At 43.7% G+C, this 17552-nt stretch overlaps 1 protein-coding gene across 2 annotated transcripts in view; it reads left to right on the top strand.

The window, feature by feature from the left end:
* The window catches only part of ugcg (UDP-glucose ceramide glucosyltransferase), a 30936-nt gene that overhangs the window by 3156 nt on the left and 10228 nt on the right, over positions 1-17552 (top strand). For both annotated transcript variants that reach the window (XR_006083996.1, XM_042326386.1), the window contains exons 2-5: positions 5002-5143; positions 12505-12607; positions 13859-13960; positions 14446-14558. Coding sequence is in view for 1 of the 2 variants with exons in the window: in XM_042326386.1 (XP_042182320.1) it covers positions 5002-5143; positions 12505-12607; positions 13859-13960; positions 14446-14558 (460 nt within the window). In the remaining variant the exon portion in view is untranslated. The remainder of the gene's footprint in view (positions 1-5001; positions 5144-12504; positions 12608-13858; positions 13961-14445; positions 14559-17552) is intronic.

The following is a 17552-nucleotide window of genomic DNA, read 5'->3' as shown; positions in this document are numbered from 1 at the left end:
TCAATGCCATTCTACTGCCAATGTTTGTCGATGGAGGGGTGTCCACATACTTTTGCCCATGTAGTGTAGCTCAAGAAATCAGTAATTAATTTAGTTGTTTTTGCCAAGGAGATCTTAGTCACACAATTTTACATCTTAACAAAACTGTTTTGGTGTGTTTTTTTTTTCTCAAGGAAAAAATGTGCATGGAAACGTCACAATGGCGTCATAATATATGAGCAAACCTTTCTGTTTTGTCCGGGAAGTTCGGCTGGCGCCTAGCCAAAGATTATTGATATACTGTCAAGATGCATGTCTCTCCGCTCGAACAATGGGAGTTCTCCACTAAGCGGCACGATGGGATGTTTAGCTCCTGCCTATTTTGATTGGTGTATACAATAAATGAGATGTAACGGATGTTGAAGTCAACCGCCTCAATTCAATGGAGAGAGATGCTATGCCTACTAGTCTCCTGCCATGAATATGCATTGCCACTCGAAACAATATAACGTGTTTTTTTTTTTTCTCTCAAAGTTGCCGGGACGTCTCGTGTCCTACTTATAACAACTTCAGCATTACTAAACTTCTATTAGATCAGATGAACCTCAGGTAGCACATAAGCCATACATTTTTGTTGTTGACCAAATTCGACACTTAATGAGGGGTGGCCAGTCCTCTTCTTGCTCTGCCGGGTGGAGATTATAACAGAACATGGCCAAGATGTTCATAGATGACCAGCAGGGTCAAATACTAATAATCACAGTGGTTGTCGAGGGTGCAGCAAGTCAGCACTTCAGGAGTAAATGTCAGTTGGCTTTTCATAGCCGATCATCCAGAGTATCTCTCCTGCTGTCTCTAGAGAGTTGAAAACACAGGTCTGGGACAGGTAGCACGTCCGGTAAACAGGTCAGGGTTCCATAGCCGCAGGCAGAACAGTTGAAACTGGAGCAGCGGCACGGCCGGGTGGTCTGGGGACAGCAAGGAGTCATCAGGCCAGTTAGTCCTGAGGGCTCAGGTCCTCCGAGAGGGAGAAAGGAGAGAATTAGAGAGAGAATACTTAAATTCACACAGGACACCGGATAAGACAGGAGAAATACTCCAGATATAACAGACTGACCCTAGCCCCCTGACACATTAAAACATGCCCCGATCACTTCCTTTCATCACGGTTGACAACTCCACAGTGTCGCCCTCCCAGAGTGCAAAGAACCTTAGCGTGACCCTGGACAACACCATGTCGTTCTCTGCAAACATCAAAGCAGTGACTCACTCCTGCAGGTTCATGCTCTACAACATCTGTATAGTACGACCCTACCTCACACAGGAAGTGGAACATCTATAGAGTACGACCAGACCTCACACAGGAAGTGGCGCAGGTCCTAATCCAGGCACTTGTCATCTCCCGTCTGGACTACTGCAACATGCTGTTGGCTCTCGTTTGCCATCAAACCCTTGCAACTTATCCAGAACGCCTGGTTTTTAAGTTACCCTATGTCACCCCACTCCTCCTCCGCACTCTACAGGCTTCCAGTTAAAACTCACATCCTCTACAAGACCTTGGTGTTTACCTACGAAACAGCAAGAGGACCTGCCCCTCCCTACCTTCAGGCTATGATCAAACCCTACACCCCAACACCGAGCACTCTGTTCTGCCACCTCTGGTCTCTTGGGCCTCCCACCCCAGCAACCGCTCAGCCCAGTCCAAGCTCTTCTCTGTCCTGGCACCCCATTTTGTGGGACCAGCTCCCCCCTGAAACTAGGACAGCAGAGTCCCTGCCCATCTTCTGAAAGCACCTGAAACCCTACCTCTTTATATAGTATTTTAAATATTCCCCTCTAGTTGTTGTCAGGCAAGATGTAATCTACCATTCCAGTGTTTTACTTGCTATATTGTATTTACTTTGCCACCATGGCCTTTTTTTGCTTTACCTCCCTTCTCACCTCATTTGCTCACATCATATATAGACTAGTTTCTACTGTATTATTGACTGTATGTTTGTTTTACTCCATGTGTAACTCTGTTGTTGTTTGTGTGGAACTGCTTTGCTTTATCTTGGACAGGTCGCAGTTGTAAATGAGAACTTGTTCTCAACTGGCCTACCTGGTTAAATGAAGGTGAAATACAATTTTAAAAAATCACTGGCAGAAGTCCAACTTGTTCTATGCTATAGATGGATGGATTTCAAACGTGGGATGCCTCTTGGCTTGCTGACAATCACTAATTGCCTTGTTGTTTGGTCGTATTTATTACTCACTAAAACGGAGGAGAGCAGACTGAAACAGGGAGGAACTCGTTTCTGTGTTTCAAACTGTTTTATGCGTGCACTAATGAATACGACCCAGCTTCTTGCCACCCATCGTTGGGCCTAGTTAATGTTTTTAGAGAGATGATCCCAGCAACAAAACGACAACAAAAAACAGCCTTGAAGCGAAGCTTCCTTTGTGAAAGTGAAGACCAAACAACTAGTTTGTTCAGCTCCTGCTGTTCTAACAGGTGGGGTGTGAGTAATCTCCAGAATGTCATCCCTCCATGCCAGGTGACACGGACTGTGTCACAAATAGCACCCTATTCCCTATATAGTGTAATGGGCCTGGTCAAAAGTAGTGCCCTATAAAGGATACATGTGATAAACAGTCTTCTGTCCATTCCTCTGAGGCCTGTTTCTGCAGGAATTAAATTGTAGGCTAATGTCCCTCTGCCTGAGTGAAGCTTAGCCTTGAAACATTGCTTATGGTGCATTTCTCACAGCATACATAGTTAACCAGTTTTTTTAAATTTTGATGTTGATTGGTTGCATTTAACTTGTTTTCTGTGTTCAAAAGGACACCTCACTACAATGTTGTTGATCCATCCTCATTTTTCTCCTTTCACAACCATTTTAAACTCTAACTGTTTTAAAGTCACCATTGGCCTCATGATGGAATCCCTGAGCAGTTTCCTTCCTCTCCAGCAAATGAGTTAGGAAGGACGCCTGTATCTTTGTAGTGACTGGGTGTGTTGATACACCATCCACAGTGTAATTAATAACTTCACCAGGCTCAAAAAGGATATTTTAACGCCTGCTTTTTATTGATTTGTACCCATCTACCAATCGGTGCCCTTCTTTGCGAGGCATTAGAAAACCTCCCTGGTCTTTGTGGTTGAATCTGTTTGAAATTCACTGCTCTACTGAGGGACCTTACAGATTATTGTATGTGGGGTACAGAGATGAGGTAGTCTTTTTTAAATCATGTTTTTATAGCACACAGAGTGAGTCCATGCAACTTATTATGTGACTTGTTAAGCACATGTTTACTCCTGAACTTATTGAGGCTTGACATAACAAAGGGTTTGAATTCTCATTGACTTATGACATTTCAGCTTTTAATTTTTAATTAATTTGTGAACATTTCAAAGAACATAATTCCACTGACCTTTTATGGGGGTAGTGTGTGTGTCACTGGCCTACACACACACACACACACACACACACATATCTCAATTTAATCCATTTTAAATTGAGGCTGTAACACAACAGAATGTGGACAAGGTCAAGGGGTGTGAATACTTTCTGAAAGCACTGTATTTAGCCTAGTGATGGGAACAGTGGAATTAAATTCACTACATGAGTCCCCCGATACTTCCCCCAGATTGGCGTGCTAGTCATTTGTTATTGTGGGGATCGAAAAGAGATTTCCCAGTTTTACTGGTTGATAGTTGTCCTCTGTTGCAACATTACTTTTCCACGTAGCCAACACCCTGTTTCTGCCAGTTCCTACACCTTCCTTCCCCATGACATCATAATTACTGCTTCAGGGAATACACCTGCAGGGAGACGGTAGCAGGTAATCCTTAATGTTCAGCAGGGAGACGGTAGCAGGTAATCCTTAATGTTCAGCAGGGAGACGGTAGCAGGTAATCCTTAATGTTCAGCAGGGAGACGGTAGCAGGTAATCCTTAATGTTCAGCAGGGAGACAGACGGTAGCAGGTAATCCTTAATGTTCAGCAGGGAGACTGTAGCAGATAATCCACAAGGAGGATGATGAGAATGGCACCCTATTCCATATATAGTGCACTACTTTTTAGATTTTTGTTTTTTTATATATATATATATATAATGGCATTTTTATGCTTTTATTTGATAGAGAGACTGGGAAAGATGAAGGGGAGTGTGCTGAAATGAGCAGTGGGCAGGATTGGATGAAGGAGAGTAGTGAAATGGGCAGGATTGGATGAAGGAGAGTAGTGAAATGGGCAGGATTGGATGAAGGAGAGTAGTGAAATGAGCAGTGGGCAGGATTGGATGAAGGAGAGTAGTGAAATGAGCAGTGGGCAGGATTGGATGAAGGAGAGTAGTGAAATGAGCAGTGGGCAGGATTGGATGAAGGAGAGTAGTGGTATATGTGCACCGAGGGCTGTGGCTTAGACCACTAGACCACCCTAGGCCACATAGTGTACTACTTTGGACCAGGGCCCATTGGGTTCTGGTGAAAAGTAGTGCACGAGACTATATATAGGGTGCCATTTGGGATGCAAGCCCTCATGAAAGCATTTGTGTGATTCACTCAGAGACAAAGGTGTTTCATTCAGGCCACCTCAGAGATTGTGGAATGTCGAGTCGGTCACATGATCAATGGCATTAAATGCAGATAATTAGGCTTCAACCCCAATGGTTGGACAGACAGTCTAATTCCATCATTTGTAGGCGGTGCTTTTCTTTCCTGTTGGGATTGAGAGTGAGATGTAGACTAGGCCTGTAAAGACCGTAGCATGGACTTATCTTACCACAACATAAACACCACTTTTGATGCCTTGTCTTCGGGAAAACAACCTGTGAAGTCATAAAAAATAATTTAAAAAGCCATTTATACCAGTGTTTGTGATTGTGTCTTCAAAGTTGCCTCAATTTTGGCTAATCGTGTCGGAAATGTGTCCGACACAAAATTACTAGGGCAACATGTAAAAAAAAAAAAAAAAAAAAAAAAACTTTAAAAGAGAACTGAAGATCTCGTTTGTTGTCTCTCCTTCTGTGTGTCTGCAGCCGACTCTATCTCAATAAGAAGAGCGTTGACAAGCAGCCCTACAGTAAGCTGTCAGGGGTCTCTCTACTGAAGCCTCTGAAAGGAGTAGACCCCAACCTCATCAATAACCTGGAGACCTTCTTTGAACTCGACTACCCCAAGGTACTACTTGTTCTATATGCTACATGTCTATGTCCTATACCCTATCCCTCCAAGGTACTACTTGTTCTATATGCTACATGTCTATGTCCTATACCCTATCCCTCCAAGGTACTACTTGTTCTATATTAGGGATGTAACGATTTACCGATACAAATCAGTCCCTTGTTCAAATGTAAATGACCATCCTACCGATCCTCGACTTCGGCAATGTCATTTACAAAATAGCCTCCAATAACCTACTCAATAAATTGGATGCAGTCTATCACAGTGCCATCCGTTTTGTCACCAAAGCCCCATATACTACCCACCACTGCGACCTGTATGCTCTCGTTGGCTGGCCCTCGCTTCATACTCGTCGCCAAACGCACTGGCTCCAGGTCATCTACAAGACCCTGCTAGGTAAAGTCCCCCCTTCTCTCAGCTCGCTGGTCACCATAGCAGCACCCACCAGTAGCACGCGCTCCAGCAGGTATATCTCTCTGTTCACCCCCAAAACCAATTCCTCCTTTGGCTGCCTCTCCTTCAAGTTCTCTGCTGCCAATGACTGGAACGAACTACAAAAATCTCTGAAACTGGAAACACTTATCTCCCTCACTAGCTTTAAGCACCAGCTGTCAGAGCAGCTCACAGATTACTGCACCTGTACATAGCCCACCTATAATTTAGCCCAAACAACTATCTCTTTCCCTACTGTATTTATTTATTTTGCTCCTTTGCACCCCATTATTTATATTTCTACTTTGCACATTCTTCCATTGCAATCAACCATTCCAGTGTTTTACTTGCTATATTGTATTTACTTTGCCACCATGGCCTTTTTTCCATTTACCTCCCTTATCTCACCTCAGTTGCTCACATTGTATATAGACTTATTTTTCTACTGTATTATTGACTGTATGTTTGTTTTACTCCATGTGTAACTCTCTGTTTGTGTCGAACTGCTTTGTTTTATCTTGGCCAGGTCGCAGTTGTAAATGAGAACTTGTTCTCAACTGGCCTACCTGGTTAAATAAAGGTGTAATAAATAAAAAAATATCGGTCTGCGGGGGCCCAAGCCGATCCCAATGAAGCATGCATCGGTCAGGAAACCAGTTTCAAACGTTATGAATCACCGGTTCACTTTAATAGTGTTCACTCTTAAAATATCTGACTTTAAAAATATATCTGTTGTGACTGAATTGATGCTCCCTCCATCAGTTCCATAGCCTATGGAACATTTATGCATTTAACTACGTATGACACCATAGCGAAGTTCATTACATCGTACGCCACCTTCACGTAAATCACGTTTCGCTACTGGATGAGAACACAGTGTTTCAAAACGCAAGACAAGATTGAGAAACCTAGTCTGTAAAATATCGCATTTATTTTGGTAAATTTATTACAGTTTCATTCAAGACAGATGAAACATTGATTCAGGTGATTAAACATTGTTTTGTTGAGTAACTTAGCTTAAAAAAAATATATATATATTTTTCTCTTTCTAGCAAGTCAAGCTAGCTTACCGAGCAGTTAGCTAAATGCTAGGCTAGGTTGAATGTATAATTGTTGCTAGCAACTAATAATTATCATCAAAAACAAAATCTCTATCATCACAATAAAACGGTAGGCAACAACCCCGTTCCGCTAGTGGAACGCCTCGCCAACAGCCAATGAAATTGCAGGGCGCCATTCAATCAACAGAAGTCTCATAATTACATTTTCTCAAACATACAAGTATTAAGCACCATTTTAAAGATAACATTCTCGTTAATCCAGCCACAGTGTCCGATTTCAAAAAAGCATTTAGGCGAAAGCAGAACATATCATTATGTTAGGTCAGCAACTAGTCACAGAAAGCATACAGCGATTTTTTTCCAACCAAAGAGAGGAGTCACAAAAAGCAGAAATAGAATGAATCACTAACCTTTGATATTCTTCATCAGATGACCCGGGACTACATGTGACACAATACATGTATGTTTTGTTCAATCACGTTCATATTTGTATAAAAAAAAAAAAACATCCTGTGAATTCGCCACATCAAATCACAGAAATACTCATAATAAACATTAATAAAAGATACAAGTGTTATTCACAGATTTAACGATATACTTCTGCTTAATGCAACCGCTGTGTCAGATTTCACGGAAAAAGCAAACCATGCAATAATCTGAGTACGGCGCTCAGACGACATACACAACCCAAGAATATATCCGCCATGTTGGAGTCAACATAATTCAGAAATAAATATTCACTTACCTTTTTTGATCTTCATCAGAATGCACTCCCAGGAATCCCAGTTCCACAATAAATGTTTGATTTGTTCCATAAAGTCCATAATGTATGTCCAAATACCTCCTTTTGTTAGGGCGTTTAGTAAACAAATCGAAACTCACAAGGCGCAGGCAAGTCCAGCGGAAATGTCGGACAAATCCCCCAAAAGTTATATTACTGGTCGTAGAAACAAATCAAACGATGTATAGAATCAATCTTTAGGATGTTTTTATCATAAATGTTCAATAATGTCCCAACCGGAGAATTTATTTGTCTGTAGAAAAGCAATGGAACGAGAGGTAACTTTCTCATGACCGCACATCACGAGACCGAGGCTGCTGGCAGACCTCTGACTCATTCCCCTCTCATTCAGCCCCCCTTCACAGTAAAAGCCTGAAACAACGTTCTAAAGACTGTTAACATCTAGTCGAAGCCTTAAGAAGTGCAAGATGGCCCATATCCCATTGTATATTCAATACAGGCTGAGTTGAAAACCTACAAGCCTCAGATTACCCACTTCCTGGTTGGATTCTTTTCCTCAGGTTTTTGCCTGCCATAGGAGTTATGTTATACTCTGAGATCATTCAAACAGTTTTAGAAACTTCAGAGTGTTTTCTGTCTAATACTACTAATAATATGCATATATTAGCATCTGGGACTGAGTAGGAGGCAGTTTACTCTGGGGATGCTTTTCATCCAAATGTGAAAATACTGCCCCCTATCCATAAGAAGTTTTAACAGCCAATGTGTGTTATTTTAACATTTTAAATAGTACTCACTTATAGGAATGGTTAATTGTTTACGTGTTGCTAACTAACTATTGCTCAAAAAAACACATTTTCATCTTGTTGTGTGGTCTGGTAACTTCCTTTTCCATTGACAGACTCTGGTGGCATTAAAGACAAACGCAATGTTTGGAAAAATGTAAAGTATGTCAAGTATGTCAAGTATGTCAAGTATGTAAAAATGTTTTTTTTTTTAAGTAAAGAATGCAGCATTTGTTTAGCAACGAAACTGCATGGGGGTGCTGCGATACCACTCCGGATGGTCCCCAGTGACGTGAATTAATGGGTGTGGCAAGGCGGCTGTCTTTAAGAGAATTTTATATAGCTGTACAGAAACTAACATTTTTAAGACAATTTCCTGTAATTCAACACATTTCTCTATAGAGCTGATATTTTATTTTTCTCATGGCTAATGCTGTGTTCTTTTGCTCAAACATATTAAATATATATATATATATATATATATTACTGCTAAATTCATTTGTTTTTGGAATTTTCAATTCTCTTAATGTCTAGCTTTTATTTGGGTAATTGTTAGTTCTCAATGATTTTATGAAAAAATATATCCATAATCTTTTCTACATACTTTTAGTCGTTTTTAAGCTTATGCTTGTAGCTGTTTTCATTATTTTAAAAATGTATTTGTGGTTTTGCGTCCGGCGCTCTGCAGTGGACTGCTCAGATGTAATGTAAACAGGGCTTAACTGTCAGATAACAGCTGTGTGTGCACAGTACGGGAGACACGGCTCCTTGCATCAACGAGAGGTAGGCTTAGCCCTGAACTAACAGGCTAATAGCTCTCTGTAAAATTCCAAACGGTCTTTGTGGTTTTGAGACTGGGGTCCAAAGCTGCATTAGATTAATGAGCTAAATGCCATGCTAATTTCTGAAGATAAATATTGACATACAGTACCCAATCAAAAGTTTGGACACACCTACTCATTCAAGGGTTTTTCTTTATTTTTTACTATTTTCTACATTGTAGAATAATAGTGAAGACATCAAAATTATGAAATAATAACACATATGGAATCATGTAGTAACCCCAAAAAATGTTAAACAAATCAAAATATATATATATTTTCTTTTATATTTGAGGTTCTTCAAAGTAGCCACCCTTTTGCCTTGATGACAGCTTTGCACACTCTCTTGGCATTCTCTCAAACAGCTTCATGGCAAATATTTAGTAGTGAATTGTGTACAAGTGTAACTTAGTCATCTCATGTGCGCCGTTACAACTAAGACTCACTGATAGATCTAGAAAGCGGGACTCACTGACTCTCCTTTTGTGATATTTTACAAACAAATCACGTGACGGGCTCAACTGTTCTGAGGAACTACGGTAAGCTTCATGACGTAATGGAGAACGCAGTCTGCTTTGTCTCCCGGCGTATTGCACAAGTTGACTGCAGGCAATAACTTTAAAAAGTAGCTACAAATATGCCAATTTATTGAGTAACTTAAAAATGTTTTTTGACGGTATGGAAAAATAATCCCGTGGCTTTCCAAGTACCCTGGTGTATATACATGGTATACTGCCCAGGCCTACCCACCACACTGTTTGTTAGTAACGATCAGTCTACTGTTATAGATAATGTTCCAATACAGTTGGACACGTCATAGTAATGCATTAGAGTGTAGCAAGCCAGAAGTACCTGCTTCCTATTGAACGATGCTGTAAAGGGAAGCAATACATAACCATGATGTCGGTGCGTGTTACCAACCAAACCAGATGATTGACACTGGTGATAGCCTTTCACAACTGTCTTAAATGCATGCAGGGACTTTGCCGTTACAGTACCTGGATAGGACGTAAGGTTAGGGATGACTGAGAGGTATTTAAAACGCCCTGCCTTACCTTCCTAGGGTGATACTCGATTACAACAAGCCTTAACCAACATGTCTCTACAGGTTCACTATGTCCTTATCTTTTCATGTTCAGTAATGGCTGTGAAACATGATGAATAATCTAACTGAAACACCAGTAAGACAGAACCCCGTGCCAGTAAGACAAACACTGTGCCCGACAGACAGAAACCCCGTGCCCGACAGACAGAAACCCCGTGCCCGACAGACAGAAACCCCGTGCCCGACAGTCAGAAACCCCGTGCCCGGCAGTCAGAAACCCCGTGCCCGACAGTCAGAAACCCCGTGCCCGGCAGTCAGAAACCCCGTGCCCGGCAGTCAGGCCCAGTCAGTCAGAAACCCCGTGCCCGGCAGTCAGGCAGTCACAGAAACCCCGTGCCCGGCAGTCAGGCAGTCCGACAGAACCCCGTGCCCGGCAGTCACCCCGTGCCCGACAGGCACAGTCAGACAGGCACCCCGTGCCCGACAGACACCCCGTGCCCGACAGACAGTCAGACAGACACCCCGTGTCCGACAGACACCCCGTGCCCGACAGACAGTCAGAAACGCCGTGCCCGTAAGCCATCCTGAGTATTACAAGGACAGATGCATCGCATTCTGAAAGTATTCAGACCCCTTGACTTGTTCCCACATTTTATTTTTTACGTTACAGCCTTATTTTAAAATGGATTAATAAAAAAATGTTGCCTCATCAATCTAAACATATTACCCCATAATGACAACGTGAGAAAAAAAACATTTAAAAAAACGTTTGCTAAATTATATTTAATTTTCTTTAAATAGACCCTTTGTTATGAGACTCTAAATTGAGCTCAGGTGCATCCTGTTTCTGTTGATCATCATTAAAATGTTTCTACAACTTGATTGGTGTACACCTGTGGTAAATTCAACCGATTGGACATGTTTTGGAAAGGCACACACCTCTATATCATGTTCTACAGTTGACAGTGCATGTCAGAGCAAAAACCAAGCCATGAGGTAGAAGAAATTGTTTGTAGAGCTACGAGACAGGATTGTGTTGAGGCACAGATCTGGGGAAGGGTACCAACAAATGTCTGCAGCATTGAAGGTCCCCAAGAACACAGTGGCCTCCATCATTCTTAAGTGGAAGAAAGTTTGGAACCACCAAGACTCTTCCTAGACCTTGCCGCCTGGCCAAACTGAGCAATCTGGCGAGAAGGGCCTTGGTCAGGGAGATGGGAGAACATTCCAGAAGGATAACAATCTCTGCAGCACTCCACCAATCAGGCCTTTATAGTAGACTGACCAGACTGAAGCCACTCCTCAGTAAAAGGCACATGACAGCCCGCTTGGTGTTTGCCAAAAGACACCTAAAGGACACTCAGACCATGAGAAACATGATTCCCTGTTCTGATGAAACCAAGATTGAACTCTTTGGCCTGAATGCCAACTGTCACGTCAAGAGGAAACCTGGCACCATCCCTACGGTGAACCAAGACAGCACAGGAGTGCCTTTGGGACTAGTCTCAATGTCCTTGAGTGGCCTGAACTTTAACCCGATCGAACATCTCTGGAGAGAACTGAAAATAGCTGTGCAGCGACGCTCCCCATCCAACCTGACAGAGCTTGAGAGGATCTGCAGAGAATACATGTGTGCCAAGCTTGTAGCGTCATACCCAAGATTCGAGGCTGTAATTGTTGTCAAAGGTGCTTCAACAAAGTGCTGAGTAAAGGGTCTGAATACTTATGCAAATGTGATACTTAAGTATTTTTAATTTTGTTGCTAAAATTGATTTTTTTTAAAAACAAACAGTTTTTGCGTTGTCATTTTATAGGGTATTGTGTGTAGATTGAGGGGTGAAAACTATTTGATCAATTTTAGAATGTTGTAACAATGTGTCAAGGGGTCTGAAAAGTTTCCAAATGCACTGAAGGGCACCTGGTCAAAAGTAGTGAGTAGTATTATTCAGAATAAGCCTCTGATTTATACAGTTGGAGGGGTCAGAGTGGAACACAGTTGGAGGGGTCAGAGTGGAACACAGTTGGAGGGGTCAGAGTGGAACACAGTTGGAGGGGTCAGAGTGGAACACAGTTGGAGGGGTCAGAGTGGAACACAGTTGGAGGGGTCAGAGTGGAACACAGTTGGAGGGGTCAGAGTGGAACACAGTTGGAGGGGTCAGAGTGGAACACAGTTGGAGGGGTCAGAGTGGAAGACAGCTGGAGGGGTCAGAGTGGAAGACAGCTGGATGGGGTCAGAGTGGAAGACAGCTGGAGGGGTCAGAGTGGAAGACAGCTGGAGGGGTCAGAGTGGAAGGCAGCTGGAGGGGTCAGAGTGGAAGGCAGCTGGATGGGGTCAGAGTGGAACAGTATTGAACTGAACTAACATATCTGTCTTTCTCTACAGTATTGAACTGAACTGACATATCTGTCTTTCTCTACAGTTTCTCTACAGTATTGGACTAACGTTTTGTCTGTCTCTCTCTCTCTGCCCAGTTTGAGATCCTACTCTGTGTACAGGACCATGACGACCCAGCCATTGATGTTTGTAAAAAGCTTCTAGGAAAATATCCCAACGTTGATGCTCGGTTATTTATAGGTAAGAGTCTGGTTGATGAATTCTTTGAACAACTGTTCATTAATATTCATATCTCATGTCCTGCTATTCTAAGATCTGTCTAATAAATATGTTAATATGTGTAGTTGTAATTAGGGAAACGTGTCAATGCTCAGTACGGTATTGCTCAGTATTGCTGCTATAACAGCCTCCACTCTTCTGGGAAGGCTTTCCACTAGATGTTGGAACATTGCTGCTGTAACAGCCTCCACTCTTCTGGGAAGGCTTTCCACTAGATGTTGGAACATTGCTGCTATAACAGCCTCCACTCTTCTGGGAAGGCTTTCCACTAGATGTTGGAACATTGCTGCTATAACAGCCTCCACTCTTCTGGGAAGGCTTTCCACTAGATGTTGTAACATTGCTGCTATAACAGCCTCCACTCTTTTGGGAAGGCTTTCCACTAGATGTTGTAACATTGCTGCTATAACAGCCTCCACTCTTCTGGGAAGGCTTTCCACTAGATGTTGGAACATTGCTGCTGGGACTTGCTTGCATTCAGCCACGAGCATTAGTGAGGTTGGTCACTGATGTTGGGCGATTTAGGCCTGGCTCGCAGTCTGCGGTCCAATACAACCCAAAAGTGTTTGATGGGGTTTAAGTCAGGGTTCTGTGCAGATCAGCCAAGTTCTTCCACACCAATCTGGACAAATCATTTCTGTATGGACCTCGCTTTGTGCACGGGGGCATTGTCATGCTGAAACAGGAAAGAGCCTTCCCCAAACTGTTGCCACAAAGTTGGAAGCACAGAATCATCTAGAATGTCATTGTATGCTGTAGCATTAAGATTTCCCTTCACTAGAACTAAGGGGCCGAACCATGAAAGACAGCCCCACACCATTATTCCTCCACCAAACTTTACAGTTGGGTCTATGAATTCGGGCAGGTAGTGTTCTCCTGGCATTCGCCAAACCCAGATTTGTCTATCGGACTGCCAGCATTATTCACCACTCCAGCAGACTCTTGGCATTGCTTATTGTGATCTTAGGCTTGTGTGCGGCTGCTCGGCCATGGAAACCCGCTCTGTGAGCTTGTGTGGCCTACCACTGTGTGGCTGAGCCGTTGTTGCTCCTAGACGTTTCCACTTCACAATAACAGCACTTACAGTTGACACGGGGCAGCTCTAGCAGGGCAGGGATTTGACAAACTGACTTGGTTTTTGAATGTCTTGGTTTTTACAACACAGTCTTGGTGATGGCGACGTCAAGTCACTGAACTAATGTTCTGTTGCAGGAGGAAAGAAGGTCGGCATCAACCCCAAGATTAATAACCTGATGCCGGGTTATGAAGGGGCCAAGTATGACCTCGTGTGGATCTGCGACAGCGGAATACGAGGTAGGAAACTTCACTTTGCCTGTGTCCCAAATGGCACCTTTTTATTCCCTACGTTGTGCACTGCCCTGGTCAAGAGTAGTGCACTACCTAGGGATTGTGGTGCCATTTGGGGATGTTTCCTTACTCTGATTTTGAATCGTAACAGAATGAATCAGCTGCACTGTTACAAATCAGTCAGCGGTCTCTGTTTTCGTTCTTATCACTGACTCACACCCGTTGGATAATAGAGAGACTATCTTATGTATTCTAGTTTTGAACCTTGAACAAATAAACTGAACCTAGATAAACCAGACGTTATGTTTGTATGTAAAGCAATCAACGTTTCTTTTATTCACCTATATTCAAGTACTGTAGTTGGATGAAAAATATTTGATGAAAACGATACGATTGATCCTGATCTGTAAATTGTTGATTTATTTTAATTAAAATCAACAATGGGCTTTCTATATACATTGATAGAATGATTTGTTCCTGTTCCTCCCCAGTGAAACCGGACACTCTGACCGATATGGCCAATCAGATGACTGAGAAGGTGGGGTTGGTTCATGGCCTTCCCTACGTGGCCGACAGACAGGGCTTTGCTGCTACACTGGAGCAGGTGGGCATCCTTACAGACAGAGGCTCTCAGTTCATCTTCCCTCCATCCCTTGCATCCTCTGTCCTTAACTCTATCTCAAAAGTCAGAGGAAAGCGGATGCAAGGAATTAAAAAAAAAAAAATCTAAATTGAGAAAGAGACTGGGGGGCCTGGGGAGCCGGTAGCCTGGTTGGCCTTGGGAGCGGGTGGCCTGGGGAGCGGGTGGCCTGGGGAGCGGGTGGCCTGGGGAGCGGGTGGCCTGGGGAGCCGGTGGCCTGGGGAGCCGGTGGCCTGGGGAGCCGGTGGCCTGGGGAGCCGGTGGCCTGGGGAGCCGGTGGCCTGGGGAGCCGGTGGCCTGGGGAGCCGGTGGCCTGGGGAGCCGGTGGCCTGGGGAGGCCTGGGGAGCCGGTAGACAGTAGCATTCTTCCAGACAGAGACACACCACTAGTCTGGTGCTCTACTAGATCTATATGAGTTAACCCTTAGAGTTCTGAAGCTGTGTTCACACTACAGGCCTTAATGCTCAAATCACTTGTTTTTCAAATCCGTTTTGGAATATTGACTCTCCAAACAGCAAGTTACCAAATCAGAGGTGTGTGTGTGTGTGTGTGTGTGTGTGTGTGTGTGTGTGTGTGTGTGTGTGTGTCAGACAGCAGTCATTTGCATTCACATTCTTCTTTACTTATTCCACATTTTGTTGTTAGGTTGTGGGACTAAAATGGATTTCATTAGTTTTTTGTAAACGATCAACACAAAATGACTAAGTGGAAGATAAAACACTACCTTGATTAGAATTCAACCCCTGAGTCAATACATTAGATAACAGCTGTGAGTCTTTCACATTACCTCGAATAACCTGTTCCTCCCCCTGTATATAGCCTCCACACTGACTCTGTACCGTAACACCCTGTATATAGCCTCCACATTGACTCTGTACCGTAACACCCTGTATATAGCCTCCACATTGACTCTGTACCGTAACACCCTGTATATAGCCTCCACATTGACTCTCTACCGTAACACCCTGTATATAGCCTCCACACTGACTCTGTACCGTAACACCCTGTATATAGCCTCCACATTGACTCTGTACCGTAACACCCTGTATATAGCCTCCACATTGACTCTGTACCGGTACCCCCCTGTATATAGCCTCCACATTGACTCTGTACTGGTACCCCCTGTATATAGCCTCCACATTGACTCTGTACCGGTACCCCCTGTATATAGCCTCCACATTGACTCTGTACCGGTACCCCTGTATATAGCCTCCACATTGACTCTGTACCGTAATACCCTGTATATAGCCTCCACATTGACTCTGTACCGTAACACCCTGTATATAGCCTCCACATTGACTCTGTACCGTAACACCCTGTATATAGCCTCCACATTGACTCTGTACCGGTACCCCCTGTATATAGCCTCCACATTGACTCTGTACCAGTACCCCCTGTATATAGCCTCCACATTGACTCTGTACCGTAACACCCTGTATATAGCCTCCACATTGACTCTGTACCGTAACACCCTGTATATAGCCTCCACATTGACTCTGTACCGTAACACCCTGTATATAGCCTCCACATTGACTCTGTACCGGTACCCCCTGTATATAGCCTCCACATTGACTCTGTACTGGTACCCCTGTATATAGCCTCCACATTGACTCTGTACCGGTACCCCCTGTATATAGCCTCCACATTGACTCTGTACTGGTACCCCCTGTATATAGCCTCCACATTGACTCTGTACCGGTACCCCCTGTATATAGCCTCCACATTGACTCTGTACCAGTACCCCCTGTATATAGCCTCCACATTGACTCTGTACCGTAATACCCTGTATATAGCCTCCACATTGACTCTGTACCGTAACACCCTGTATATAGCCTCCACATTGACTCTGTACCATAACACCCTGTATATAGCCTCCACATTGACTCTGTACCGGTACCCCTGTATATAGCCTCCACATTGACTCTGTACCAGTACCCCTGTATATAGCCTCCACATTGACTCTGTACCGTAACACCCTGTATATAGCCTCCACATTGACTCTGTACCGTAACACCCTGTATATAGCCTCCACATTGACTCTGTACCGTAACACCCTGTATATAGCCTCCACATTGACTCTGTACCGGTACCCCCTGTATATAGCCTCCACATTGACTCTGTACCGTAACACCCTGTATATAGCCTCCACAATGACTCTGTACCGTAATACCCTGTATATAGCCTCCACATTGACTCTGTACCGTAATACCCTGTATATAGCCTCCACACTGACTCTGTACCGTAACACCCTGTATATAGCCTCCACACTGACTCTGTACCGGTACACCCTGTATATAGCCTCCACACTGACTCTGTACCGGTACACCCTGTATATAGCCTCCACATTGACTCTGTACCGTAATACCCTGTATATAGCCTCCACATTGACTCTGTACCGTAACACCCTGTATATAGCCTCCACACTGACTCTGTACCGGTACCCCCTGTATATAGCCTCCACATTGACTCTGTACCGGTACCCCCTGTATATAGCCTCCACATTGACTCTGTACCGGTACCACCTGTATATAGCCTCCACATTGACTCTGTACCGTAACACCCTGTATATAGCCTCCACATTGACTCTGTACCAGTACACCCTGTATATAGCCTCCACATTGACTCTGTACCGGTACCCCCTGTATATAGCCTCCACATTGACTCTGTACCGGTACACCCTGTATATAGCCTCCACATTGACTCTGTACCGGTACACCCTGTATATAGCCTCCACATTGACTCTGTACCGGTACACCCTGTATATAGCCTCCACATTGACTCTGTACTGGTACACCCTGTATATAGCCTCCACATTGACTCTGTACCGGTACACCCTGTATATAGCCTCCACATTGACTCTGTACCGTAACACCCTGTATATAGCCTCCACATTGACTCTGTACCTTAACACTCTGTATATTGCCTCTTAACTGCATTGTTGGTTAAGGGCTCGCAAG

The sequence above is a fragment of the Oncorhynchus tshawytscha genome, linkage group LG09, assembly GCF_018296145.1.
Source record: "Oncorhynchus tshawytscha isolate Ot180627B linkage group LG09, Otsh_v2.0, whole genome shotgun sequence".
NCBI lineage: Eukaryota > Metazoa > Chordata > Actinopteri > Salmoniformes > Salmonidae > Oncorhynchus > Oncorhynchus tshawytscha.
This window is presented reverse-complemented; position numbering and strand designations above follow the sequence as displayed.